This window comes from Girardinichthys multiradiatus, chromosome 4 (assembly GCF_021462225.1).
Source record: "Girardinichthys multiradiatus isolate DD_20200921_A chromosome 4, DD_fGirMul_XY1, whole genome shotgun sequence".
Lineage (NCBI taxonomy): Eukaryota > Metazoa > Chordata > Actinopteri > Cyprinodontiformes > Goodeidae > Girardinichthys > Girardinichthys multiradiatus.
Window position 1 is genome coordinate 26,971,491 of NC_061797.1, and position 27,585 is coordinate 26,999,075.

Consider the following 27,585-nt stretch of genomic DNA (forward strand, 5'->3'; position numbering starts at 1 on the left):
CAACGTAGTATATTCAAATCCTGTTTTATTTTTGCACAGCTGTGATGTCATCAACATTCATCTGATCAGACAAAGATAATGTGAGATCTCTGTCAGTAGGAAAGTTTAACAATCTCAGAAAGCAATCTGTTCAGATGTAATGGGATGGAACAATCAATATGGGCTGGAAGAGGCAGGAGAAAATAAATGATTATCCTGCATTGCTAACACTTAAACTACTGGTTATTTCAGCTGAAATATATCCTGAACAGGCAGTTCAGAGAGTTTAAGACACTGACTAATGACAACTGAGTGAAAACACCTCTCATAAACAAGCAGTTACAATTTCCAAAAGTATGGGGCTGACTTTTACTCTCTAAATGTTTTAACTCTCTTATAATGCAGTGGTGAAGATCAATCTTCTGACGAAAAACTGGAGACAGACACAATATAACATGATTTTACAGTAAGTTTTGTTATTTTAATGTTAATTTCATTGAGAAAGTCTTCAGAAGCTGATTATATTATTTGGTTAAAAGCTACTAAAACGAAAATAAGGAATTTTTGTCTTGAATAGCTACTGATGGAGGGAGGAAAAGAAGAAAAAAGTTTAAACCAAAAGGAGACATGCAGCAGCAGAATACAGAGACAGGATAGGGTTTGAAGAGAGGGCTCTAACCTGTGGCGTCATCCCGTGACACATATACAGGATGGGGACGTTGTCATTATCAGGTCCCTGATCCAGACACAGATCATTCTTCAGGGTGTTTGTAAGCTGACAATAAAACAGTCATACACAAAGAACAGTGTTTTATGGAGGAAAACAAAACCGTGATACTGTTTGACCAGATATTTGTCACAAACAGGTAACAGATCCACTTCTGATGCACTTTATAATCTTCTGCACCACATAATAGATAAGCAGTTAATCCCAAACATTAAAAATCGTACTGTATAAATCCTCTCCACCACATTGTACTTGTCACCTGAAATAACAGCCCAACAACAAATAAAGTGTGAAACTTTTAAAGGCGATTCAGAACGAAAAAAAAAGTCAAGCAACACGAGATAAAATTACTAAATACAAAATTCACTTTTTAGGTATTAAAACATTTGTTACTTTGTTAACTACATTTAGATCCTACAGGTTATTTTCTGCATAGAAAACTCTTACTGACCCCAGAATCTGGTAAAATGAATCAAGTATCCAGGACAGTTTGCCCTTAAAATCAAGTGTAGTTTGGATTTCACTCTCATTATCAGATGTTGAAAAGCATATGTGTCTTAAACATTTCTCCTGAGAACATGACCCAATCCATCTTGTTTTGTTAAATAAGTTTGAGATTTCATAATATAATTATTGTTTATGTTGTAATCCATAAAGTGAATGACAAATCAGTGAGGTGAAAACAAAGAAAAAAAGAGGACATTATGGTAAAGCATGGATGACTGACAAAATGTTTCAGATCCTGTGTGGGGTTTAGTTTGCAAATTATCGAAATGTGCAGACAAATTCTCCTAATTCCTGCAGAGCATTATTCCCCCCGCTGGAATTGAGGGATCATAATATGAATATAAAGTTTTCAGCAGAACTTCATTTTATAATGAAAACATTTCCAAGACTATAGGAAGACTGTTACCAATAACTACAAAGAGGGAATGAAAGCTATTTAGGACACACAAGCCCACCCACCATCACTGTATATAAAAATTAAATCAAAATTAAAAAGTACAGAAGCTTTAGTGGGTTAGGAGATATGACATGAGAAACATAATCTGAATCTGCTTAAAGTCAATTTTGTGTTTTAAAAATGCAAATCAGATGAGTTACGCTTCATGAACATGACTCAGTCTTCCAGGCCCAGAGGAAAATTATTCATGCGTGTCATGACAAAGGTCTTCCTACTTGCAAGGTACAAAGTGCACAGTGGGAAGCTCCAGCGATAGTGGTTTTAGGGGAGAACAAAATTAGGCAAACATTGATAATAATTAAAAAAAACAAAAAAACACATCTGGGATTGATTTCAGCTCCCAGCTTACACTGGAGATAACTACTTCTATCTGATAATCAGTGAAGATACAGGTAGCTTCATTGCTCTGTCATCAACACATGACCAAACGTTTCTAATGCAGGATAAAAAACAGCAACGAGCAGCACTGACTGACACCTGTAAATACATTTAGAGCTCTTGTAATGTGTGTTATATTTTAATGAAAGGTCTGGGCAATGTGCGTTAAAAAACGGTGGCTTAAAACAGTCGCATTGAATTTACCAAATCTGACATCAGCAATGCGAAAACAAAGCATGATGGAGTTCAACTTCCATATACACCCTCCTGCTGTAGGGAAGAAGAGTGGGGGTATCCAAAGACTGGGGACGCACATTCATGTCATGTTAATAAATACCCACAAAACATTATGATCACAGACAGGTAAAGTGACTGATTGCCCTGGAAAATTTGGCATTCACATGACCTCTGAACTACCTGGGGACACATGGGATTTGTAGAAGAGACATAATCCATAAAGATCCCACCATGCAATACATAAGGTCCGAAAAATGTATAGATGACATCCTGGTTATATATATTCCGAGATAAAACCAGATGTTCTTCATTGATTGCCTGAGTTATTTAGGAATAAGATAAGTGAGTTGTTTTATTTATAATGGCTGATTGGTTTAGCAATTAACGATTAAGTTCTCAAAAATGAAATTGCAAATAAATGGTTTTGTTTATTATTTACAGCAAACATTATAGGATTTGGAGAATGTGAGAACAATCTCCATGTTTTCTCATGTTATTTTAAAATATATATTTTAAACATATAAATGTAAAACACTGGTCTCTTTATATTATTTACCTCAAAGCATTGCTTGTACAAAACTGCTTGAATTAATAAGGTTGCATTTGAGTGGAGAATGCATTTTGTTATTTGGCAAATTTTATTTAATTTTCACATAACTTATGTATAGCTTTAAGAAAAAAACCTCCAGGAAAAAACATAAAGTGAGACAAAATCAATCAAATAAAATCTGCCAAGTTAGGTTATCATAACAGATTTCCTTCAGTAAGGTTGTGCAGACATCCTAAATAACAAAATGTCATTGTGGATTATCATAAAAAAAACATCCTGACTTGCATTAAATTAGGTCAGCGGTCAGCAGCATGTAACGAATCCTCCAGCCAGCCTGACTGACTATAGACCATTAAATGCGTGTGACAAATGTAGAATAATGAGGTTAACTAGACTGAATACATTATTTTAATGATAGCAGTTTTTTCTTTCTCTGTGTAAGTCCTTACAGCTTGTAAAATGCACACAAATACCCATAGAACACAGAAATCACTGCTATTACAGTGCGGTCTGTGTGTCAGTCTGTATTAGAGTGCAGTGTATTGACGCAAGGTGGGAGGACTGTGGAATAAAGCTATGTGAGAAAACTAGAAATTGGTAAATAGAAACACAGCCAGCATGTTCTGTTGGTTGCCAGTATTTCTGGCAGATATGGCTGCAAAGCCCTCCAAGGGAATGTCATATATACATATAATTATGCAAGAGTTAGTTCATTTCAACAAATGAACAAAACATGTAATGAAAATAAAGCAAGAATATGTTTCACTTTGAAAGCAGGAAAAGGCCATGCTTGGTGAAGTAAATATATGTATCAAGTACCATGGAGGATTTAAATGATTTGTTGGGCACAGCTATAGGCATGTTCTGGTTTATTTTGGAAACTGGATTAAAGCTTTGAAGAAAAGGAAAGCCTACCACTCCATATGCGATGGTGTCACTGTACATCCTCATCTCAGGGTAGATGTTGACCAAGTACCACCGGAAAGTTTTGCACTGCAGCCTCTTCCGCAGAGCCTTCCTCTCAGAGATGTCCCCGATATCAATCCCGGAGTCCTGGGAATAAAGGAAATAATCATACACACCGACATAAATGTAGACGCACAGACAAAAAACAGAAGAGTAAGGGTTTACCAAGAGGTAAATCGTGCTATAAGTCAGTAATAGGAATTTTCCACTCACTAGGTATGCTTTTTTTAATATAGAAACCCCTGCAATTTGTTTCCCTCCTGACATGGAAACAATCTATTCCCAAATCAAATAACATTACTCTGGTCCAGTCTCATGGTAAACTCATGAAAAATAACATCATATATTTGCTTTGGGTGTATACAGACCCACTTCATTATGCTTTAGAGGCAAAATGACCTCTTACTTTCCTGTATTTTATCACAACTCATTATTACAGTTTTCATCACACACAAAACTTCAAGAGAGCATGGATGGTTCGAAAGTTGCCACTTTTGCTCCAGCAAAAGTGTTTTTTTTAGGGCCTATGACCCATGTTGCAGGTATTATGTTTTTATAGGAGACTAGATTAGCCTTTACTGATTTACAGTAAGGATTACAGAAGGTTGGAGACATGTTGTAAAGAAAGAGCTCAATGGCCAACTGGTGAGGAGGCAGTTAGCTGAATGCACAAAATGCAGTGCACTTGGGATGGGGGCTGGGCAGCAGAACCATTAGCTGGACATGGTTTAGAGCAAACATGCTTGAAATAACTTCAACACTGTTTTTTTCCATAGCAGTCTCTATATGTACTAGCAGCCCTAGCAGCTAACATGCTTCCGTGCAGCTGACATAGCTGAAGCGGTCACCCCCCTGACCGCTTCAGAGACTCTGGGCGCCGGCTGTTGAAGAGACATTGCTGACCAAGGAATCATAATAATCATTAAGAACACCAAGGGAGAAATTAAATAATTCAAGGAAGATTAATGCTATTCTGTTTTATGTCTGCACAGCAATAAGGCAAAACATTGTGACCCCCTTCCTATTAGTGTGACGATCCCTTTTTGTTACCAAACAATTCCTAACCTGTCAAGCTGGACTTGTTTGTCCAGTCCACTTAGCCCCTATTAGTAGATTGTATCCCACAGCAATTAAGTTAAATTGAGATCTGGCAAATTTGGAAAGACCTCAAACTCATTGTTGTGCACCTCAATTAAGTCCCTATTCTGCTGAAGGAATCTACAGCCTTCAGGGAATACTGTTTCCGTAAAAAGGTTTAAATGGTTTGCAAAAATGCTTAAGTTTTAAAGCTTATTCATATGCATTGCGGGACCCAGGGTTTTACAACAAAGTGCATTATACTGTGTATTCTAAAAAAGTTATTTCCAAACCTGTAAAGACATCTTCAGTAACTCCAGTGGGTCATGAGCTGGATTAGACCACACGAACCTGCCTTCGCTCTCAATGTGCATCAATAAGCTATAGCCACCTGTGCCCCAGTTCACAACTTTTGTTTCCTTGAACTTCTTCTGACACAAACTAATCACTGCAGAACAGGAACACTCCAGAACCACTGTAGCTTTGGATCCAGTTCTTCAGCCCTCACAATTTGGCCCTTGTTAACCTCACTCAAATCCATACACTAGCCCATCTAACACTTTAACTCTGAGGACAAAATTCATACCTAATCCGTGAGTGGCCATGGTATAAATTTCAATTTACTTAGCTGGTAATATCAAGTCATTAGTGTGACAACTGCCAGAAAGTAAACAACATTTTTCCCTTTTTCTAAAACCTTTCCAGTAGCAGCAAGCACAGATGGTCTTGTGAAGACTCAACAAGACTCTGTTTTGTAACTAACAAATTAAACATGCTGAGAGAGTTACTGTGTCCACCTGTAAGTCTACAAACAATTGGCTTGTGCTCCCAACATTACAAAGAGAAGAATGGTGGAAAAGAACGAATATTCAGCTCAACATGGATGCTTACATAACTATAAATAAATACTATGAATAACACGACTCTACTGAAAATTTATTAGAATAAAACAATATGCAACATTGTTTTAACAGCAGTAGCAATGCTAACAGCGTGTCTGTTTTGTAAAAAGCAAAACAGTGAAACTCTGGTAATTCGGTAATTCTACAGAATCTAATACTGACCCATGCTTACTCACAATCCATTGGGTTCGCAATGTTATCGTCATGTCATTTAAGTTAAGAGTGGTTTCATTTGTAGTATTTATTAAATTGCCCCGTTTTATTTAAGGATATTCCTTCACCTTTTATACTGCCATCTGTTGTTGTTCTGTGTCCTATCAAACCATAGTGGGTGTGGATGTTGTTGATAAACCTCTGATACTCTGAGACGTTTAAAAGTGACCTCAGATGGGTGCAAACCTAGGAGGAACACTGTGGATATTTGTGCTCTCAATCCACATTGACAGTTTTCATGTGTAGTTAATTTATGGGGCTGAAGCTGGGGCTAAATTTCATGATTCTTGAGTAAAGCCTCTGTTAAATGCCTCTTATTGACTGACTGAAAGAATTGCCTGCAGATGTTCAATTCATCTATTTATAATATAGATTTACATAATCAAACAAATTAGGACAAGCGAAAACGACTCAACCAGTGAACATTTAACTTACCCTTCAGGCCATACTAAACTCAAAACATGAGACTCTTTATTATGACTAAATCCAGCTCAAGATCAAAACAAAATCTATATCTATAACAAAAACATAATGTCTGGCACAAATAAAGTAAATTAAATATGTGATTAACTGCTTTTCCCATATAAATAAATAATAAATTTTTTTTTTAAATTAAACCAGTTTCTGCTTAAATGAATAAATAAATTCAATTATGAGCATCTTAGTTTTGTTACATTAACTTTAGTTTTAGCTGTAATATGAATTATTTTCAACCAAGTCACAGCTTTGATCCAATTTCCTTCCTCAGTTCATCTTTGATCATTTTATTGTCAGCCACCAGCAGAGATGTCTACATTTTAGACCATTTCACTGAATCACATTAAGAATTTATTTATTCTCTAGCACGTATCTAATTCAGGCCACTCTGCAAGTGACAGAAAAATCATTTCATGTGGGTCTTTTAGAGGTGTCAGGGGCCTTTTTTAAGTAAACATCTGAAATTGGAAGAGAGCTGATGACTCTCAACCCTGTGACCCTTAAAGTGTGTGGCTACAGAATAAAGTTTGCAATTTCTTGGTGCAAATTAATTGAAGGGATTTTGGCATTTTTACCTAATATATTCTTACATGAGGGTCTAAATATTTTTTTAAAACCACGACCAATGACTTTAGATTCCGGCAACAAAACATCTAAACAAAGAGAAATATTTGACAACCTAAATGAGAATTGTTAGCAATAGCCCGTGATGTCTTCAGTGGTTCAGTGGTATTTTATTTTTTGGCATTATAGCTCACAGTGAACCCAGACAATTGGTGTAAGTGTTGATTTTGGCTTTTTAAACCTTTTAGCTAGTTTATATTTGACATTTTAAAAAAGTACATGCATGCAGAAGGTTGTGTTAAACAGGATATGCTGCCCATAAAAGCTGTAAAACTTCATAAAAGACGACTCACAAAGGACATGTGATATGAGAAATCCCACACACTAAGGTTTGTTGCTTCTGGTTTTCATAGAAAAGGACATTTCTGGCAGAATTTGATGGTTTAAAAAACAACTGATGTAATCTATGTTTTTTTTCTCTGCTGTGCTGTTATACTGTCACATTAGCGCTGCGGTGGTTTTATTACCTTGGAGAAATGCTATTTCCTTCTGTGGTGTTCAACTTATGATATAGAATGATATTAAAGGCATTCCTGAATCTTAAATTTCATAGCCTTGCACATTAAATTAGTCTGTGTCTTTTCAGCTCTTAGAACACCACAGAAACATACAGAATTGTCAGAGTCTGGGGTGTTTGCTGTGCCTGCTGCTAACCTTGTTCCTTGTTCCATCACCAGGTGCCGTTGGAGCTAGAGAATCGAGGGTGCGACAGGTGTGGCTCGTTCCATCATCAGCTGGAGAGCTATATGAGGGTGGATTGCTAGCACTTCTTTGCCTGAGTGTTTTTGCCCTCTGCGATAAAAACTATCTGGCCAGATTCATGTCTAAGAACTCTAGCATCCTTTGGATCTGAGATTTTTTGACTTACCTTCTTGTTTGCTCACTCCAGGAATTCAGACCAAGGCACGTCCCCTGAGGAGAAGATCCACAGACGATAACCAGGCCAAGTAAACTTCTGGATCCCCACAGTGTTTTCCACATGCTAAATTTAATAGATCAAGCCCTGGTTGAACAGAAGCACATTCAGACGGGATCGCTGTCCACTCCACGTCAGGTCCTGGCGCTGGATGGTCAGCCCCTCCAGTATATTACCCACAGAAAGGTGCCATTAGAACTAGTGTTGTCAGGCAATCACAGGGAACAGATCTCGCTTTTTGTTTTTTCTATGTCTCAGAACTCTGTAGTTTTTGGGTTCCCATGGTTGCAGCACCACAACACACACCTGAACTGGTCCGAGCTCAGGGTAGAGGCTTGGTCCTCACGGTGTATGTCCACCTGCCTGCAGTCTGCCATTTCTCCTAGAACCCCTGTCGAGGAGGAGAGGGGGTCGAGCTGCCAGATCTCCACCGTGTATACCCCCCCCCCCCCGAGTACCATGATCTAAAGCAGTTATTTAGTAAATCCTGTGCCCAGTCTCTCCCGGCCCACCGGCCGAATGATTGCCCAATAAACCCGCTACCTGGGGCACCGTTACCATCCAGTCGGCTATATAAGATCTCACGACCAGGGAGGATGGTAATGGAGATGTATGAATCACTCGCTGGCGGCATTATTCTGCCATCTTTGTCACACCTCGGGGGCCGGTTTCTTCTTCGTGGGTAAGAAAGATGGCACCCTTCGACTGTGTATCGACTACAGGGGATTAAACACAATCACAATTAAAAATAAATATCCATTATCACTTCTCTCCTCTGCGTTTGAACCGGTTCACGGGGCAACCATTTGCACTAAGCAAGACCTACATAACGCTTACCATGTAGTTCGGATCCGCCAGGGAGATGAGTGGAAAACCGCTTTCAAAACACCACTAGGACATTTTGAATATCTGGTTATGCCCTTTGGCTTGTGCAACGCTCCAGCAGTTTTTCAGACTCTTGTTAATGATTTTCTGAGGGATTTTCTGAATCTATTTGTGTTCGTGTACTTGGATGACATTTCAATCTATTCTAGAACACCTACAGAGCATCGACATCATGTCCGCCTGGTGCTACAGCGGCTCCTGGAGAATCAACTCTATGTTAAAGCTGAAAAATGCGAGTTCAATCAGCCATCAATAAGCTTCCTCGGCTTCATTCTCGAGGGTGGACAGGTTCGCCCCGACCCGGAGAAGGTCAGGGCAGTGGAGAACTGGCCCACCCCGGACTCCCGGAAGCAGCTGCAACGGTTTTTGGGCTTCGCAAATTTCTACAGGAAATCTATTTGAGACTACAACCAGACGGCCAGCCCCCTTACAGCACTGACCTCGACCAAGACCACCTTCGCCTGGAGCCCAGATGCTGAGTCCGCTTTCTCCACCCTGAAGAAGAAGTTCTCTCAGGCGCCAATACTCATTCTGATGTCACCAAGCAGTTCACCTTGGAGGTGGACGCCTCTAATTCTGGAGTGGGAGCCGTATTATCCCAGCGCCAGGACCAAGATGGGAGCCTCCACCCATGCGCCTTCTTCTCACAACGCCTGACACCAGCTGAGAAGAATTATGATGTCGGAAACAGGGAGTTACTAGCCACCAAGCTTGCCTTGGAGGAGTGGCGGCACTGGCTGGAGGGGGTGGAACATACCGTGCTGGTATGGACAGATCACAAGAACTTGTCTTACACCCAGTCTGCTAAGCACCTGAACTCTCGGCAGTCACACTGATCATTGTTCTTTTCACGCTTTAATCATTTTCATCTCTTATAGACCTGGTTCCAAGAACATCAAGCCTGATGCCCTGTCCCGTCAGTTCACCCCAGATGACTCCGAGAGGCTGGCAGCACCCGTCTTGCCACCTAGCAGCGCTGTAGGGGCCGTGACCTGGGAGATCGAGGACAGTGTGCGGTGGGCCCTCCTTTCTGACCCGGGGCCTGGTACAGGACCAGCAAACCGTACCTACGTTCCCACTACGGTGCGCTCCCAGCTCATCCGATGGTTTCACTCCTCGAAGTTCTCAATCCACCTTGTCGCCACTCGGACCATTGCTGCTGTCACCAGGCGGTTCTAGTGGCCCTCGCTACACCGTGATGTGAAGGCCTATGTTAGTGCCTGCCCTGTCTGTGCCTGGAACAAATCCTAATGGCACAACCACTTGAGGTTCCGCTACAACCCTGGTCCCACATTGCCCTAAACTTCGTCACTGGCCTACCACGTTCTTGGGGTATGACCGCAATCATGTCTATTGTGGATCGGTTCTCCAAGGCATGTCCTCCTGTTCCCCTCAGGAAGCTGCCGACTGCTCTCCAGACAGCCAAGCTCCTAGTGAAGCATGTATTCCGCCTCCATGGAATACTGCTAGATGTGCTATCTGACAGAGGTCCCCAGTTCACTGCCCGCATGTGGAGGGATTTTTGTGCGGCACTGGGAGCTAAGGTTTCTCTGTCCTCAGGCTACCACCCGCAAACACACGGCCAAGTCGTGTGGCTGAATCAGCAATTGGAGGCAGCTCTTCGGCGTGTCAGATCATCTAACCCGGCCAAATGGAGCTCCCATCTACCTTAGGTTGAATACTCCCATAATTCCCATGTTTCCACGGCTACGGGGCTCACCCTTTTTGAAGTTTCTCTGGGATACCAGCCGTCTCTGTTCCCTTTGGATGACAGGGAGATAACATCCGCATCGGTACTGCATCATCAGAAGTCGGTGTGTTTGGACCATGACTGTCAAGGCTCTCCACCGGACAGCGGCGCAGAATAAGCGCTATGCGGATAGACGCCGTGTCCGGGCCCTGGACTACCGCCCGTGTCAGAGGGTTTGGCTGGCCGCACGGACTATCCCACTCAAGTCCCTGTCTAAGAAGTTGTCTCACAGGTTCATTGGCCTTTATCTCATTGAGTCTCTGGTTGGCCCCACTTCCGTCCATCTCCGGTTACCCGCCAGTTTCCATGTCCACCCTGTTTTTCATGTGTCACAACTCAAACTTGTCCTGTCCAACACGCTCTGCCCTCCGGCCAGGCCCCCTCCGCCTGCCCAGGATTTCCAGGGCCACCCTGTCTACACAGTCCGCCAGATTGTGGCCTCATGCTGGTGGGGCAGGGGGTGGCAGTACCTTGTCGATTGGGTGGGTTACGGTCTGGAGTTCGCTCCTGGGTTCCCCGGTCATTCATCATGGATCTCTCGCTGGTCAAGGATTTCCTGTCTTCTCGGGCCGGCTCTTCTGGGCCGCCGCGTGGCGGCCGTTGAGGGGGAGGTGGTGTCAGAGTCTGGGGTGCTTGCTGTGCCTGCTACTAACCTTGTTCCTTCACCAGGTGCCGCTGGAGCTAGAGAATCGGTGGTGCGACAGGTGTGGTTCGTTCCATCATCAGCTGGAGAGCTATATGAGGGTGGATTGCCAGTACTTCTTTGCCTGAGTGTTTTTTTTTTGCCCTCTGCGGTACAAACTATCTGGCCAGATTCATGTCTAAGAACTCTAGCATCCTTTGGATCTGAGATTTTTTGACTTACCTTCTTGTTTGCTCACTCCAGGAATTCGGACCAAGGCACGCTCCCCTGAGGAGAAGATCCACAGGCGATAACCAAGCCAAGTAAACTTCTGGATCAGGCATCTAGCTGGCAGTCAGCCCGGATCGGCTCTCCAGGTCAGTGAGAAGCGAACCCTGTCCACCCTCCCACGGCCCCCCATGTCAAGATCGCAAGAAGCTCCAGCGGTCTCCTGGGCAGCCTTTCGCGTTACCTGGACTCGTCAGTCTCTCTCCATGACAGGTCACATCCATCCCGCACTGTAAGCTCTCAGCACAACGTAAAACCCAACTGTTGAACGCTTAAGTCTCATCTGTCCTGTTTTTTCCCCATACAGTTTCAGGAACCTTTCTGAGGCTCTCGCCACGCCTGTTGTTCGTGCTTAAAAGAATTTAAGAAACTAACTTGTGATCTGTTCTCTGAGTGTCTCTGTATGTGGGTCAAGTCAGCCACAAAGACAATGACAAGAATAGAATAAATTATTCGGAGAATATCAGCAGCTGTTCTGACCATTGTAAGGCTGCCTGGCATGTGTGATGGGATCTTCAGAGCAATCAACACTCAGACAGAGATGTTACGTGAGCTGAATCGCAGACTGGATGTGATCCTTACACAGGATCGCAGACAGGTTGCGGTTCCTGGACTCAGGGGTGAAATGGGAAAAATCTTGGAGAAAGTTGTTCACTCGGATCTGGCAGAAAGACCAGGAATTTGGCTGTTTGGATTCGCCTTTGAGAAGCACCAGCGAGACTCTCAAGGCTGACGGAAAATTAAGAGTCAGCCTAACCCAAATAATTGTTGTTTTTCTGAATCTGGCTCCCCTGCACGGCCTTGATGGCTGGCTATCTTCAACCTCTCCTAGAAGTTATGTAAACATGACGCTCTGCTCCCTCTGCCCCCTCCCTTCCCTGAGGACATCTGTGGACCTGCTCAGAACTTTGTGGCCGGTTGATGAACCTTCCATCGTACCATCAAGTACAATGGCCTCTGGGACAGTGCTTCATGGACTTACTTGCACACATTCATTTGCACACACACACATGCTCAAGATAAACATATGCACCCCTCACACCACCTTCACCGTTCCAGCATGATGTTGTTTTGTAAACTTGTTGCTTCTTTGTGCTGAGGTTTTTTGCAATCTCAAACTGTATCCTGCTAAGGATAAAGTGTGAAATATGATTTTTTTCGTCTACTTACCTAATGTGGCCTCTTTTCTCATCTAACAAGGGCAGCGCCTGTGAGTGGGCAGCAAAGCCTCGGTGATCCGTCCCCCCCTTGTCTTGTGTCATGATGTATGTTTGGATGGGTTGTACTGGAATTCTAATTTCCCCTCGGGGATCAATAAAGTATCTTTGAATTGAATTGAATTGAATTGAATTCAGCAGGAATGGAAGTGCACCAGCAGTCCTTGTGGCAAACGGGTTAAGACACCTGTATAATGATGTTAATTTGGGTAGGTAGACTGCATTAGATTATGGAAAAAATAATTATAACAGCTTTAAATCCCAGAGTTTAATTTTTATTATTTTTTTTACATATCTGGGATGTGCGTAGTTTAAAAAAAACAATTTAGCTCCATCTTTGTTTAATAATTATTAACATGGTGGAATCTGTGGTGAGTTTTGTATCAGGTATGATTTAAATTATTTTATCATAAACCTCCAGGCCCTAAGCCACGAATCTATATTTAAATTAAAAACACAAAGGCCAAAGATTTTGTCATAATATTATTCCTAGCAACAATATTATTGCAGAAAAATAAGACTGTGAAAGATGTTAATCTGGTGGAAACACATGTAAACAGCAGATAATTCAATCTCTTACAAACAGTACTTCTAGAAAAACAATAACTCACAGAAAAAGATCATTATTGGAAGCAAGCTTTTGTTATTATAATTTAAATTGAAAAACTGATTAAAATCATTACGTTGTATTGTCTAATAGGAGAACCAGATGGAGCACATTTAATCTAAACCTCTTAATCTAAGGTCAAATGTTTCCTTTGTTATTAAAGTACAGTAATTCGTACTAATTTTCAAAGTTTCAAAGCTAAATCCTTTTAGATTCCTTCATATTTAATTACTAGATGTGGAACTCTGCACAAACTGAGTTAAATTTTCTTTAGTAAGAAAGAGACTGTACAGATAAAATATGTGAGTGGAGTATGTTTCATGAAACAGATTTAGCTATCCAACAGATTTACTCTTTTTAGTAAATGATCATAATCAAAATGTAACAAGGTACACACACATCATTTTCTGTGTGCAGGTCACTCCAAATAGCCACTCCAAACATTAGCTTCAGCAAATTCTTATCCTCACCAGGATCTGAAAACATGTATAGTAAACAACCTTGCTAGGTTGCACTGTCAAGCTGTTTAGCTGAATGCCTGACAATACAACCTAGCAAGGTCATACATGAAAGGACTGAGCTTAGAGACTTTCATTATTTGATAATCCTATTTTGTTTGATTTAGAATTACAAGAAACTTTAACGAAATTCATACTTATTTGTGCATTTAGATATCGGCTATAGATTGACTCCTCCAATAGTAAATATTGACTCCTCCAGTTTGAATCCCATCTCAACCAGCCAAGGAAATGTTTTTTTTACTGAGATTTCTTTTTGTGCAATTTTTCTGTTGTAGAAGCTTTCTCACAGCACCAGTGTGTTTGCTTACACCTTTTTAGTGTAACGTTAGCAATAGAGTAAGATAATTTTATTGCTACCCTCATCTCATGTTTTGTGTTTGCTATCTACTCTCTCACAGCATTTCATAAGCAACCCAAACAGTGCTGAGGCAAAGATGGCCATAATTTTTCTTTGCAAATGTGAGTAATTTGCTCCCTTTTTAGTTTGCAGTTCTCCTTGCTTTACTATTCAAAAATAAATCTCTGTCACGACTAAAGACGATGCAAAAATGCAAAAGAAAACAATTTCCTTGCAGTAAGCTCCATGTTCAAAAGGCGCTCTTACAATCTGTAAGAACCACAGCTCACCTGTTCAAATTTCAATAAAAACTAAAGGAAATCTGTTTGCTATGATGGCACATGAAAACTACATTAACACGATCACTCACCTCAATGGGGACATTCCAAGCCATGTAGACGTGACTTTTAAACTCATCCATCCACACCTCTGCTACTCTGAGGGCGTTTCGTCGAACGTGTGATGTCAGATCCTCAGTGTACGGTTTATGAGCACGTTCAATGTGGGCTATACGAGCACAGGGCAGGACCTCCACACTGCCACCACACTGCCACACCTGATATAAAAACATTACAAAAAGACAACATAAAAGTGTAAGAGCCCGGGTAGGAAACTTTAGGACATTTTTATTTAACTTTAAAACTTAAAAAAAAAATTTGATAGACTAATAACGTGTCCTAAGTTTATGCAAGAAAGGCTTAGTAAAGTTATTTGTCAAGTTACTTTCTTTTCTGCCCTTTGTCACCGGTCCTGTTCATAACTTTTATGTACAGGATTTCTAGACGCAGCCAAGGGCCAGAGGGGGTCTGGTTTGGGGACCAGAGGATTTCGTCTCTTCTTTTTGCAGATGACGTGGTCCTGCTGGCCCCCTCTAGCCAAGACCTACAGCATGCACTGGGGCGGTTCGCAGCCGAGTGTGAAGCGGCTGGGATGAAGATCAGCTCCTCCAAGTCCGAGGCCATGGTTCTCGGCCGGAAAAGGGTGACTTGTCCTCTTCAGGTTGGAGAGGGACTTCCTGTCTCAAGTGGAGGAGTTTAAGTATCTCGGGGTCTTGTTCACAAGTGAGGGAAGAATGGAGCGGGAGATTGACAGACGGATCGGTGCGGCTGCCGCAGTAATGGGGGCGCTGTGCCGGTCCGTTGTGGTGAAGAGAGAGCTGAGCCGAAAAGCGAAGCTCTCGATTTACCGGTCGGTCTACGTTCCTACCCTCACCTATGGCCATGAACTTTGGGTCATGACTGAAAGAACGAGATCCCGGATACAAGCGGCGGAAATGAGCTTCCTCCGTAGGGTGGCCGGGCACTCTCTTAGAGATAGGGTGAGAAGCTCGGCCATCCGGGAGGGTCTCGGAGTAGAGCCGTTGCTCCTCCACATCGAGAGGAGCCAGTTGAGGTGGCTTGGGCATCTATACCGGATGCCTCCTGGACGCCTTCCTCGGGAGGTGTTCCAGGCACGTCTCACCGGGAGGAGGCCCAGGGGACGGCCCAGGACATGCTGGAGGGACTATGTCTCTCGGCTGGCCTGGGAACACCTTGGGCTCCCCCTGGAAGAGCTGGAGGAGGTGTCTGGGGAGAGGGACGTCTGGGCGTCTTTGCTGAGTCTGCTGCCCCCGTGACCCGGTCCCGGATAAAGCGGAAGACGACGAACGAACGAACTTTCTTTTCTTTCTGATATTAACATCAGACTCAGAACCTGGCAATTGCTTTGGTGTAAATGCTGTTCCTCCAATAACTTAGTGTGCCACTCAGTGGCAATGATGGCAGCAAGCCTGGACTGCTTAAAGCATGCACTGGTTGACAAGCAGCTGCCCTTCTTCACCTCCCACATCTGTCATGGCCCTGCCTGTGAAGAGGGAGGCTTTGTGCTGGAGAATGTAAATAATCCCGATGCAGATGAGAAAAAGCCAAAATAAAAGCCAATACATCAAACTCTTTACATAGTAAATCTGTTTTAACTTGCAATCAGACAATAGGCTGGTTGGCTATCTCTTTTTTTGAGAAACTCTGCTTTAAATAATTACATTCTTTTTGGATAATCAATTAGGAGCCTCACAATGCTGTTGATTAGTATCTATAGAATCTAAATGGTCATTTTAAGCAGCTCACAAAAAGCTATGAAGATGTGCTAACTCTCCGGTTTCATCAAAGATGATTTCACCACCAGAGCCTGTAAAAGGGTGCTTAGAAATCACTTCTGTGTGCTGAGCTTAACACTCGCCAACGACCACCCATGTTTCAGATGAATACGGTTAATATAACCATTGTGAAGCTTTTCTGAAAGAAGCAAATTTCTTCCTCTTATTACCATCCAAAGCAAAGTAACAAACAGTATTTGGTGCAAATCAGCATCATCGGAGACAAAAAACAAACATCACATGTGAGGTAAACTGCTGGTTTGATTTAGGGATTATTCATTGGACACTGAAAACCCATTCAAGAGTAAAAACTGTCTCAATGAAAGAAAACCTGACTTTTTAAATAGAAAATGTTCACAGAAGCATATTTAGTCTGTGAGATTACTTTTTCTGGCTACTAAACTATTTAATGTGCATGTCTGTGTGTATCTGTATTTGTTGGACTAAAGTAGTAATAATTAATAGCAAGAATAAAGTAATACCTAATAACAAATTTTAGTCAATGTGTTAATGCATTGTTTAAAAACTTTATTTAAACAAACAAAAACTAATCACCAAATAAAATAAAAACAATAGTCAAAGAAACAGACAATTCCAATTTTGTATATTTTTCAGTTTTATGTGCAGTTTAAGTTAAAAACCAGGGTTAGGACCAATTAAAGTGTTTAGGAAGAAAGAGAACATGAACTTGTGTTGATGTCAGAGGAAATGAGGGCAGAGAATAAAACAGTGGCCAGCACTGTCTGATCTAATAATGGAGGTAGGAGGCAATCTTTCAATTTGTAAGGAAAAATGTATTTATCACATTTATATGTAGTTTAACACATTAAAGTGTATTAATTAGGTTAACGTCTGCCCATGATGTTGTCAACAACCCTCTGGTTGTGTCAATCAGTCTGACAACCTCAGTAGGAAAGAATGCAACATAATTTTACTCCTTTTTTGTACTTTTTTGCTGTAAAAATGAAATAAAATGTCCTTTTTCTGTATAGTTGTATTCACAGTATAATTTTATTCCACTAGTAGCTGGATCCTGCATATTTTGGGCTCCTATTTTATTGCATACATTATGTAATAAAAAAAACAATCACATATGTTTTGGTTAAGAAAACTGTTCTTCTTTTGTCTTTATTTGCTCTGTAATTTATTTATTATACTGACCGACTCTGTGGAGTTGATTACTGGTGAAGAGCTCAACCGGTTACTAGTTTTCTAAATATCTGCTAGTGGCTCATTTTGTTATGTACTCTACTTGTCCACAAAGAGGATTGTGTGGGGAAAACTGCACAGCAGTATTTTGTGTTCCTGACTTCCTGTTTATGCCACTAATTCAGTGAATGTGAATTATGCTTTGTGTTAGTGGATATACAAATAACACTGGAGGAATAAAGGTCTGTTTAATGGAGTAAAGACGAAAATTCAATCTGGGAGACTCACCCCTCCTTCAGCTTCACCCAATGGCTTCTCCGTGCGTCTCCATGCCAACCAATCAGTTTCAAGTCTGCAATAATCCTCAGCCAATGATCCTTCAAGGCTCCGAATTTAAACTCTCCCATTCATGGATCTCCCAGCTGTCAGTCGAGCTTCGATTCTCCTTCTATGCATCAACGAGATACTCCTGCCTGTAACCCAGCTTCTGCTGGCACTTCACATGGTCGTCCCCGGCAGCAGCTTCCCTTTCTAGTGATCATCCGGCATCCCAGGCTTCCTCGTCTTCTTCGATTCCGGTTCTCCCTCAATCCTCCCTGCTTCGTTCATTCCGTTCATGGACTCTCTCCAGCGCTCAAACTGTCATCCATTACTCAGCTTCTTCAGAAGTTCGCTTCCATCTCTGCCACGTCAGCACTTCCTTGTCTCCGCTCTGCCGACGCTCAACCCATTCCTTGGCTCCTCCCACTGTCATTACCATCGCAACGCTCATCCTAGCTCATCTCTAAAGGTAAGATCTACACTCCATTCTCTTTTCTCAACTATTCCTCATTCATATGCAATTCAGGTTGCTGCGTTTCCACTCCTCTTTCACATTCAGGTAGATCATATACTCCCACGCATTCTATCATTTCACTCAAGCTCTGCTCCAAGTCTTTCAAGAGCAGCTCATTAATCTGGTTTTTCTCATTGTTACCATCTCCTGAGGTCGACCACTGTATCACTTCCTCTGATGGCTGTCCTGCTAAGTTTGAATCATCTCATCTCCGCTTCTAACAATCTCCCATTCGGCGAGCTTGTGCTGCCTTTAAGCTTTTCAGACATCTTCTGCTCTTAACCCTAAATATGCTCGATCTCATCAGTCCCTCATCATCGACATTCATTTCAAACATGGCTTTCCGATTTTTCTATTATATCACATTCCTTCTCTGTCAAGCGGCATCCTCTTTCACGCAATCAGGAGTCTGCTAAACCGTTCATTCTTGTCAATAAAAGTTATATCATGACGCAAACCACATCTGATTCTAGCGGCTCGTTAGCCATCTGAGGATTCTTTGTTCTCGTCTTCCTTTCTCCCAGCACTCCTGCCCAGCGACTCTCGCTGCTGGCTTCCCGCCCCAGTTTCCTCTCGATCTGGATGGTATTTCTTTCTTTTACGGCGATGTCATTCTCCCGGCTGACTCGCTCCAGTTTTCAGTCTCTAGTCCTGGTCCAAAAACCAGCCTCTCAAACGGATGATTCACAATCCTTTGTTGTCAAAACTTGCAGGTGAACTCATCATTATAGCTAAGAATATACAGAACCTATTACCTTCGTATTTCTGACAATATGCTGCTTTAACTTTTGCCTTTTTCCTTTGAGTTCTTTTACCCTATTTACCACGCATATTAAACGTGTAAATTCGACCTTCTTTATTTTCTGTGTAGCATTAAATCAATGCTATATATATTTCTATTGTCTGCGACTTTACTTAGCTTTAAAAAAAAAATTTAAACTAGTTATAATTTAACAGCAACTTTTGCTCTTTAGAATATCTATTATTCATTTTTATATTCTACCAACCTCGTTCCCTTATCATCCAGCCGCTAAGGATCATTTACTGTTTCAATACATCATAACGATCCTTTCCCGTTTTTATTGTGGTGCACACTTTCTCTCGGCAGATCAGGTCGGCGCTGCTGTTCAGCTGTGTCAATCGATTTTCAGCACCTTTCTGAACTAGTGTTTTCACATACAAACATTAACTGCATTATTGCCGCAGCAGAATATCAACTTATGAACATTTCATGTCAGTCAGTATCACGGACGTAGCTCTTTCCTCCATCGTATCCAGGCAGGCGTCATGTTCCAGGTTGTTCAATTCAGCCACTGATGCTTGTCTCGTTCTAATTTCCAGGTATTTTGCCGTCTCTGTTCATCAGCTACTTTCACCCTTCTCCGATTATTCTTCTCTCCGTCGCTATCAGTTTCACATCGTTGTATCTCAGGTCCAGCTCCTTGCACTTCAAAACCCATTTCGTCACCCAGCAAATCTTTGTCAATTTTGCCCTCCCTTTACTCACCATCGTACCTGCTTCTCATTTAGACAGTTCTAGCTTTTATTATCTCAGTGTTTTGACATTGTCGTTTCAACCTCCCCTACATTCGCAGCCTATTAACAGGCATCAATTTTATCAAAGATCAGCCCACACCGAGCTTTTCTCTCTTCACGCCATTTAACTTCTTCTCAAGACATTTCAAATCATTGCACTTCACAGCCTGACTCCAGGCTGTGGGAGTCTCGATCCTTCATTCCATCTGAATCTCTTCTCTCCAGCGCCTTCTTCCTTGCCTTTATGGCTTACTTAGACTAAATAATTTAATACTCCTTCTAATTCATTCACACCAGCTAGAGATTCAGCTTTCAGACCTCAAGTTCTATTTAGTCCCTTTCAAACTTGTCTTCAATCACATTTAAGGTTGAAGGTAGAGGTTTCATTTCCATAGCTCGCCTTAATGGCTGTTTTTCTCCATCCCAAGCCATGTTCTCTTTCATTCTCTAACGATACATATCAGCTCACCCTTCATGCCTCTTTCCTTGCTTAAGGAGTAGTTCCCATGATTGCCTCCTGGTTTCTCAATTTGTGAGGCAAATTTAGTTCTATGCAACCTTTCCCTTAGTCCGTTCTCAGGTCACTCATTCAGATTGGGGCAGCCACTTCAACAGCTGCCCAAGGAGTTTCCACAGCTTCCCTATAACAACTCAGCCGTTGGTCGACTTCAGCATTCTTTGCATATGTCCGCCTAAACTTCCATTCTGTGCTCTGCTCGACGATCTGTCAGCTCTTAGTAGAGCTTTTGCATTAACAAGTGACCGTTGGCCTTTTTAGTCTACTTGTTCGTCAGGCATGACCAAGTCCTTCTCTCTGCCCGCATAGTCAGGTTTACCAAGTTTCCATCCTTCTGCTCGTCAGCTATCACTTATTTTCTCCCTTCGCATGTTGGCCTCGCCCACATTTGCATCCACCAGGCTTAGTTGGGTTTATCATGTCCCATCCACGCCTCATCAGGCGCGTTCCAGCCTTAGCAATTTATTTCATTCCCTCTCCAGCCAGTCTGCTTCATCTTTCTCCTTCACTCGTTAGGCTCAGCTTAGCTCTTCCTCAATAATTTGTTATGTTTCCTTTCCCTTGACTTTGGCCAGATTCATGTCCTTCCCCTTCTTTGCCTGCTGGGTTCTTATCATTTCCTCCCCACCCTCGTCCTAAATCCATATCACTTTTGCTCAGTCTTGGCCTCGGATTTGGGGGGTGAAATATCTAATCCTATCTCCAGGACGTTCACACCCCTACGGGTTTCAGGTTTAGTGTTTTTACTTCCTTTATTAACTTTCATTCCATCTGAATATTTAGTCTTCTCAGACTTTAGTTCTACCCTGATATTTCAAACCTCATCTCTATATGCCAACGCAAGTCCACGTTTCATCTTTAGTTTTCGCTTCAATGACCCATTCAGCTAATTTAAAGCCATGATCAAATTTGCACTCAAACATTTCCCATCAATCTTCTCTTTCACTCTCTGTAAGAGCCCTACGTCTGCCTCCTGTTTTCTCACATTTAGACAGACTCAATGCAACCTGGCCCAGTCAATTTTCTACCCATTCACTTAAAATTGGGGCTGCAATTACTGCATCTACCCAAGGAATCTCTACAGATTCCTTTCAACACCTCCCCTCTGATCATCTTCATATGCATCATATGTTCAGACTTCCTTTTTGTTTTCAGCTCAACAGTCTCTCAGTTCCTAAGTAGGATTTCATGCAATAACTGGTGATGGATGGCCTATTAAATCGTTTTTATCATCTCGGGTATGATTCATCTCATTATCTGTTTCCCAAGGTTTTTGTCAGAATCTTCAATCCCTTTCATTCATTCTCTTACCTCCTCGTCATCTCTTCATTCTCCTCCCAAGCAGGTACAACCTCCATCGAATGGTTATATTCAACTTCATGCAGCTCGCTCATCATTCGCATGTTTGTCAAACACTCACGCACCACTGCAAGCTTTCGAAAGCTCACGCCACTTGCAAGCCTACGCAAGAGAGAATGCCTATGAAGGCGCACGCTCCAGCATTCATTCATCGTTTTCATGTTTCTTTTATTTATTTTGGGGCTCTCTCCTACCCACCTCCGGGGTTCATGTTCCATTCCTATGCCTAACGCGGGCTCACCACGTGCATCCATTCATCATTTTCATGCCTTCGAGGCACCTTACATTCATGCCTATGCTGCTCTTACTTTATCTAACTCGTTTCTCTCGCTCATCATTCTATATCTACTTCATAGCCCGGTATTTCCGGCATTTTACTTTTACTCTCCTGCTGTCATCTTTTAACCATTCTATTACATTTTAGCCTCGGTTTGCCCTCGGCCTTTTGGGGGAAGACCGTTCTAATCCTAAGACGTTCATCAGTTCATGCATTATCAGCATTCATGTCGTCCTCTGGGTTCCGAGTGCCAAACAAATAAACATCCATTGTTTAACTTCTCTAATCGCATTTTGTGTTTCTTATTGTCAGTCTCTACAGGAGTGAATTTGTTATTCAGAAAGTTAAAACACAGCAAACAGTTTGAACAGGAGCAAATCAGTTTTTACTTCTGCTTCACAAGGGTTTTTTCACCCTGGGATGACTTGACAAAACATGTATACTGCTGTGTCTAGGTAGGTAATGCCTTGCAAAAGTATTTATACCACTTTGTTTCTTTCTTTTTTGTCAAGTTACAACCACAAACTTCAATGTATATGATCCAAACAATTCCACTGCAGCCATGGCTGTATGTTTAGGGTCACAAGGTAAACCTCCCTCCCAGTCTCAAGTAGTCTTTTGCAGCCTCCAAGTTTCCTTCCAGTTTTGCCTCACGCCACCATGTCCAGCCATATTTAGGCAAACATTAAATTACACACAGGCGGACTCTTAATTAGGGGCCTTTTGACAGCAGCTGGTTGCAATAAATTTTGGGATATCATCAGAGTAACAAGAGCTGCAAATCTACAAATCAAAACGCCTGTAAAAATATTCTGAATAACATTGTTATAGATGTAATACTTACAATCTATATTACAAAAAATATTTTAGCAGCAGAAGTTCAAGTAAAAGTTGCATTTGTAAAACATTAAAAACACTTTTAAATGTGAAAGTAAAAACATCAGAAGTGAATGACATGAATGCTTGAAGTGAGAAATCTTTGGGTAAGACATGTTTTAAAGCAATAAATGTCATTGTTATTGGTACTACACGGAGCACCCATGGGTATCGGCACCAAATTTCATGACATCGCATATGGACATTCTTGAGATGTTCAGTCTAAAAACTACAGGGGTTGGACAATGAAACTGAAACACCTGGTTTTAGACCACAATAATTTATTAGTATGGTGTAGGGCCTCCTTTTGCGGCCAATACAGCATCAATTCGTCTTGGGAATGACATATACAAGTCCTGCACAGTGGTCAGAGGGATTTTAAGCCATTCTTCTTGCAGGATAGTGGCCAGGTCACTACGTGATACTGGTGGAGGAAAACGTTTCCTGACTCGCTCCTCCAAAACACCCCACCTCCAAAACACCCCACCGCCTTCAGGATACAATGTTTGAACCATTGGATGCACATGGTCCTCAAGAATGGTTCGGTAGTCCTTGGCAGTGACGCGCCCATCTAGCACAAGTATTGGGCTAAGGGAATGCCATGATATGGCAGCCCAAACAATCACTGATCCACCCCCATGCTTCACTCTGGGCATGCAACAGCCTGGGTGGTACACTTCTTTGAGACTTCTCCACACGTAACTCTCCTGGATGTGGGGAAAACGGTAAAGGTGGACTCATCAGAGAACAATACATGTTTCATATTGTCCACAGCCCAAGATTTGCGCTCCTTGCACCATTGAAACTGACGTTTGGCATTGGCATGAGTGACCAAAGGTTTGGCTATAGCAGCCCGGCCGTGTATATTGACCCTGTGGAGCTCCCGACGGACAGTTCTGGTGGAAACAGGAGAGTTGAGGTGCACATTTAATTCTGCCGTGATTTGGGGAGCCGTGGTTTTATGTTTTTTGGATACAATCCGGGTTAGCACCCGAACATCCCTTTCAGACAGCTTCCTCTTGCGTCCACAGTTAATCCTGTTGGTTGTGGTTCGTCCTTCTTGGTGCTGACATTACCCTGGATACCGTGACTCTTGATACATCACAAAGACTTGCTGTCTTGGTCACAAATGCGCCAGCAAGACGTGCACCAACAATTTGTCCTCTTTTGAACTCTGGTATGTCACCCATAATGTTGTGAACATTTCAATATTTTGAGCAAAACCGTGCTCTTACCCTGCTAATTGAACCTTCACACTCTGCTCTTACTGGTGCAATGTGCAATCAATGAAGACTGGCTACCAGGGCTGGTCCAATTTGGCCATGAAACCTCCCACACTAAAATGACAGGTGTTTCAGTTTCATTGTCCAATCCCTGTATATGGAAAGTTTATTAGCTGATACATTTTAAGTGCGATATCAGAGGTCCCGAAAGACTGGAAGACAACAACATTTTGAGCTTGAACTGTTGTTCTGCTCAAAAGATGGGCATGTTGTTTTGTGTCACGTTTTTGTCAGACAGTGAAAGAAAAGCCTTTTGCTTGACAGATGTCAACAAACTGCCTTCAGATTTTGGTCCTTGAATTCATTACAAAACTAAACAGTCACTGTCAAGACTGCAAGTCTGAGTCTGTCATAATTTCCACTGGCTGTAGTCAAAACACAACAGCCTAATACCACTGGATATTCGTAATGGTTGTGTTTGAATGCTCAAACCTACCATCTAATTTACATCTTGGCTCATACAGTCTTTTTTCCTGCGTGCTGCTGAGCGAAAAAAAATGCTGCAGCATACAATTATAGGACACTTTACCCATAAACAGTCTTCACTTTGACAATTTCCTTCATTTCCATGTTGTCATCTAGCCGACAAGATGTGTAAACACAATTATAGACACTTGCTTCTTGTCATTTAGAGATGGAAGCATATTTCAGCCACATTGTGGTACAATGAAATCAACACTTCCCCTCCTTCAGCCCATGTTTGAGTCTGTTTTGTTTTATTAGGAGTCAGGTCCACACTCTGAGTCTCTCTGACTCCCCCGCAACAAACCAGTCTCAATCATAAGAGCAAAAGCACTTCTTTGTAAAAATGTAAACATGACATATAGAAATATACACCACACATTCTGTTCCATCTTCACACCTTTCTCTCCCAGTTCCTTCAGTTTGAAGCCCATTTCCCTAACCTAGGAAATGTTGTCCCAATTTTCTTTTTTTTTTTTTTACAGGTTTTTAGTTAGAGACATTGTCTCACATCACAGCTGTGTTTGCTTAGACCCATTATCAGAGTATGATCAGCGTTAGTGTGAGATAATTTTATTGCTACTCTCATCGGAATTTAACAAACAAAATAAGCAAACCTAAGTTGAGCTGATTCACATTGAGCTCCAATTTTTGCTTATCTTTTGTGCTTGCTATTCACTCTCTCAGCATCTTACAAGCAATGCAACATCAACAGTGCTTGCACAAAAATGGTCCCCTTTTTTTTAGAAAATGTAAGTTTGTAGAAAAAAAAGTAATTCTGCCACCAATAAAGTGTGTGCAAAAGTTAGAGAGAAAGAAGAAAGCAATTTCCTTGGAGCTACCTCCATGTTCAAGGGAGATGAAGCATAGAGGCCCTCCTAAAAACTGTAAGGTTCACAGCTCACTAGATAGAGTGGATTTTTGTACAAATAACGTATGTGGATGTTTTTAAAGCACAGCTGCAGGCTGTAATTGTACTGGAAGGATTCCTTGAAAGAGTGTTACTGAAATAAACATGCAACAGATTGTTTAATTGTTACAGGTAGTCTCTAGGAATATAAACTATATTCATTTGTATGGTGTCAAACAAAAAAAATCTTTCTAGACCATCATTATATCTGTTTATTTTACCTTAGTAAACTATTTTCAGAGAAGGGTTTCTGTGAGTGGGTATTAAACTACTTAACACACACACACACACAGAGATCACCGCCAAACAATCAATATTTCAAGCATCAAAATATCCACCCATGTAAAGGGACACACCATGTGTGATGAAAAACCAGTTTTTGCCTCTGATATGCACATTGGTACGTGATTACAGAAAAAGTGCTTCCCTTTGCATGTCAAGTGTAATACATAAGAAGCATAGTATAAGTTCAGATGTAAATGTCTTTGAGTAAAAGCGGATTTTAAAACGTGGATGTTTTTATTTAAGCTACTTGAAAGCAAAATAAGAGTGATGTTTTCAGTCAGAATTATGAGAGTCAGGTTGTTATGTCTGTCCTATTAAAGTCTGGTTTTCATGTTGAATTCTTGTCAAAGTCATGGAGGATTTCTGAAGTGTAAAATGTTTTAGATTCCACCTGTATATGATGGGACAGATTCTGCATAACTAGAAAAAAAGTTGCCCTCAAAGAAGACATCCATCTTGAAGTACTGCTCTGAGATAACATATGTTTCTGTTGCACAATTATCCACCACTTTGGAGAGCACACTTTAAAAGTCCCCCATTTAGAAATGTGTGCTGAGTACTCTGCCTAATTTAAATTATGCAACTACTTATGTTAAATATGCTTACATCTACTTAAATGCTGTTTAAAATAAGTGACATTATGTTTTATGCAAATGATCAAATCTTACAGAGAAATGTGTGATAATATTTGTACAAGAGAGTAACACCAGGTTTATGCTCAATTCAATTCAATTCAATTCAGTTTTATTTATATAGCGCCAATTCACAACACATGTTGTCTCAAGGCACTTCACAACAGTCAGGTACATACATTCCAATTAATCCTAACCATTGAACAGTGCAGTCGGAGTTAGCTTTTTATTCAAATTGGATAAAAAGTTTTTCTATCTAAGGAAACCCAGCAGATTGCATCCAGTCAGTGACTTGCAGCATTCCCTCCTCTCGGATGAACATGTAGAGACAGTGGACAGTCACTGGCGTTGACTTTGCTGCAATCCCTCATACTGAGCATGCATGTAGCGACAGTGGAGAGGAAAAACTCCCTTTTAACAGGAAGAAACCTCCAGCAGAACCAGGCTCAGTGTGAGCGGCCATCTGCCACGACCGACTGGGGGTTAGAGAGAACAGAGCAGAGACACAAAGAGAACAAAGAAGCACTGATCCAGAAGTACTTTCTATGGGAAGGAAAAGTAAATGTTAATGGAAGTAGCTCCTTTAGTCGTTTCACCTAGAAAGAAAGAACAGATAAACTCTGAGCCAGTTTTCAAGGTTAGAGTCTGAAAGAGAGCACATATAATTAGTTACAGTAAAGCTCAGTCAATTTCCATGTCTAGGAGAGAGAAAGGGTTAAACTCTAAAAGCTATGTGGCTATGTGGATCATCAGTAGAGGGTGAGCATTAAGTTGTTGCCAGCAGAAGCTCGGACGATTCCCCTCTCCAGAAAGGTGTCACATTTTTAGCTAAATGTAGATTGTTAGTGGAACTTAACACAACAGTGAGTCACCGTTGTACATCTACACGTCCCAAGAAAATTAAGAGAAGTGCAAGACCTTTTTATCACACATAATTAAAAATAGGTTTTATCACTTTTAAATTCTGCTTTAACTGTCAGCAACTCATTTTCTGCCCCTGTGTCATTAAATACATTTAAAGATTGAGAAGTTGTTTAAGTGGCCTTACTCTTTAAACAAGAAAAATAATCTTATCCTTATGGATTTCCATTAA

At 41.4% G+C, this 27,585-nt stretch overlaps 1 protein-coding gene across 1 annotated transcript in view; it reads right to left on the reverse strand.

Annotated features, from left to right (window-relative positions):
• galnt18b (UDP-N-acetyl-alpha-D-galactosamine:polypeptide N-acetylgalactosaminyltransferase 18b) overlaps positions 1 to 27,585 on the reverse strand; it is a 150,296-nt gene that overhangs the window by 8,278 nt on the left and 114,433 nt on the right. The window contains exons 7-9 of the mRNA XM_047363214.1: positions 14,608 to 14,793; positions 3,751 to 3,888; positions 659 to 754 (exon numbers count right to left, since the gene is read on the reverse strand). Coding sequence (XP_047219170.1) covers positions 659 to 754; positions 3,751 to 3,888; positions 14,608 to 14,793 — 420 coding nt within the window. The remainder of the gene's footprint in view (positions 1 to 658; positions 755 to 3,750; positions 3,889 to 14,607; positions 14,794 to 27,585) is intronic.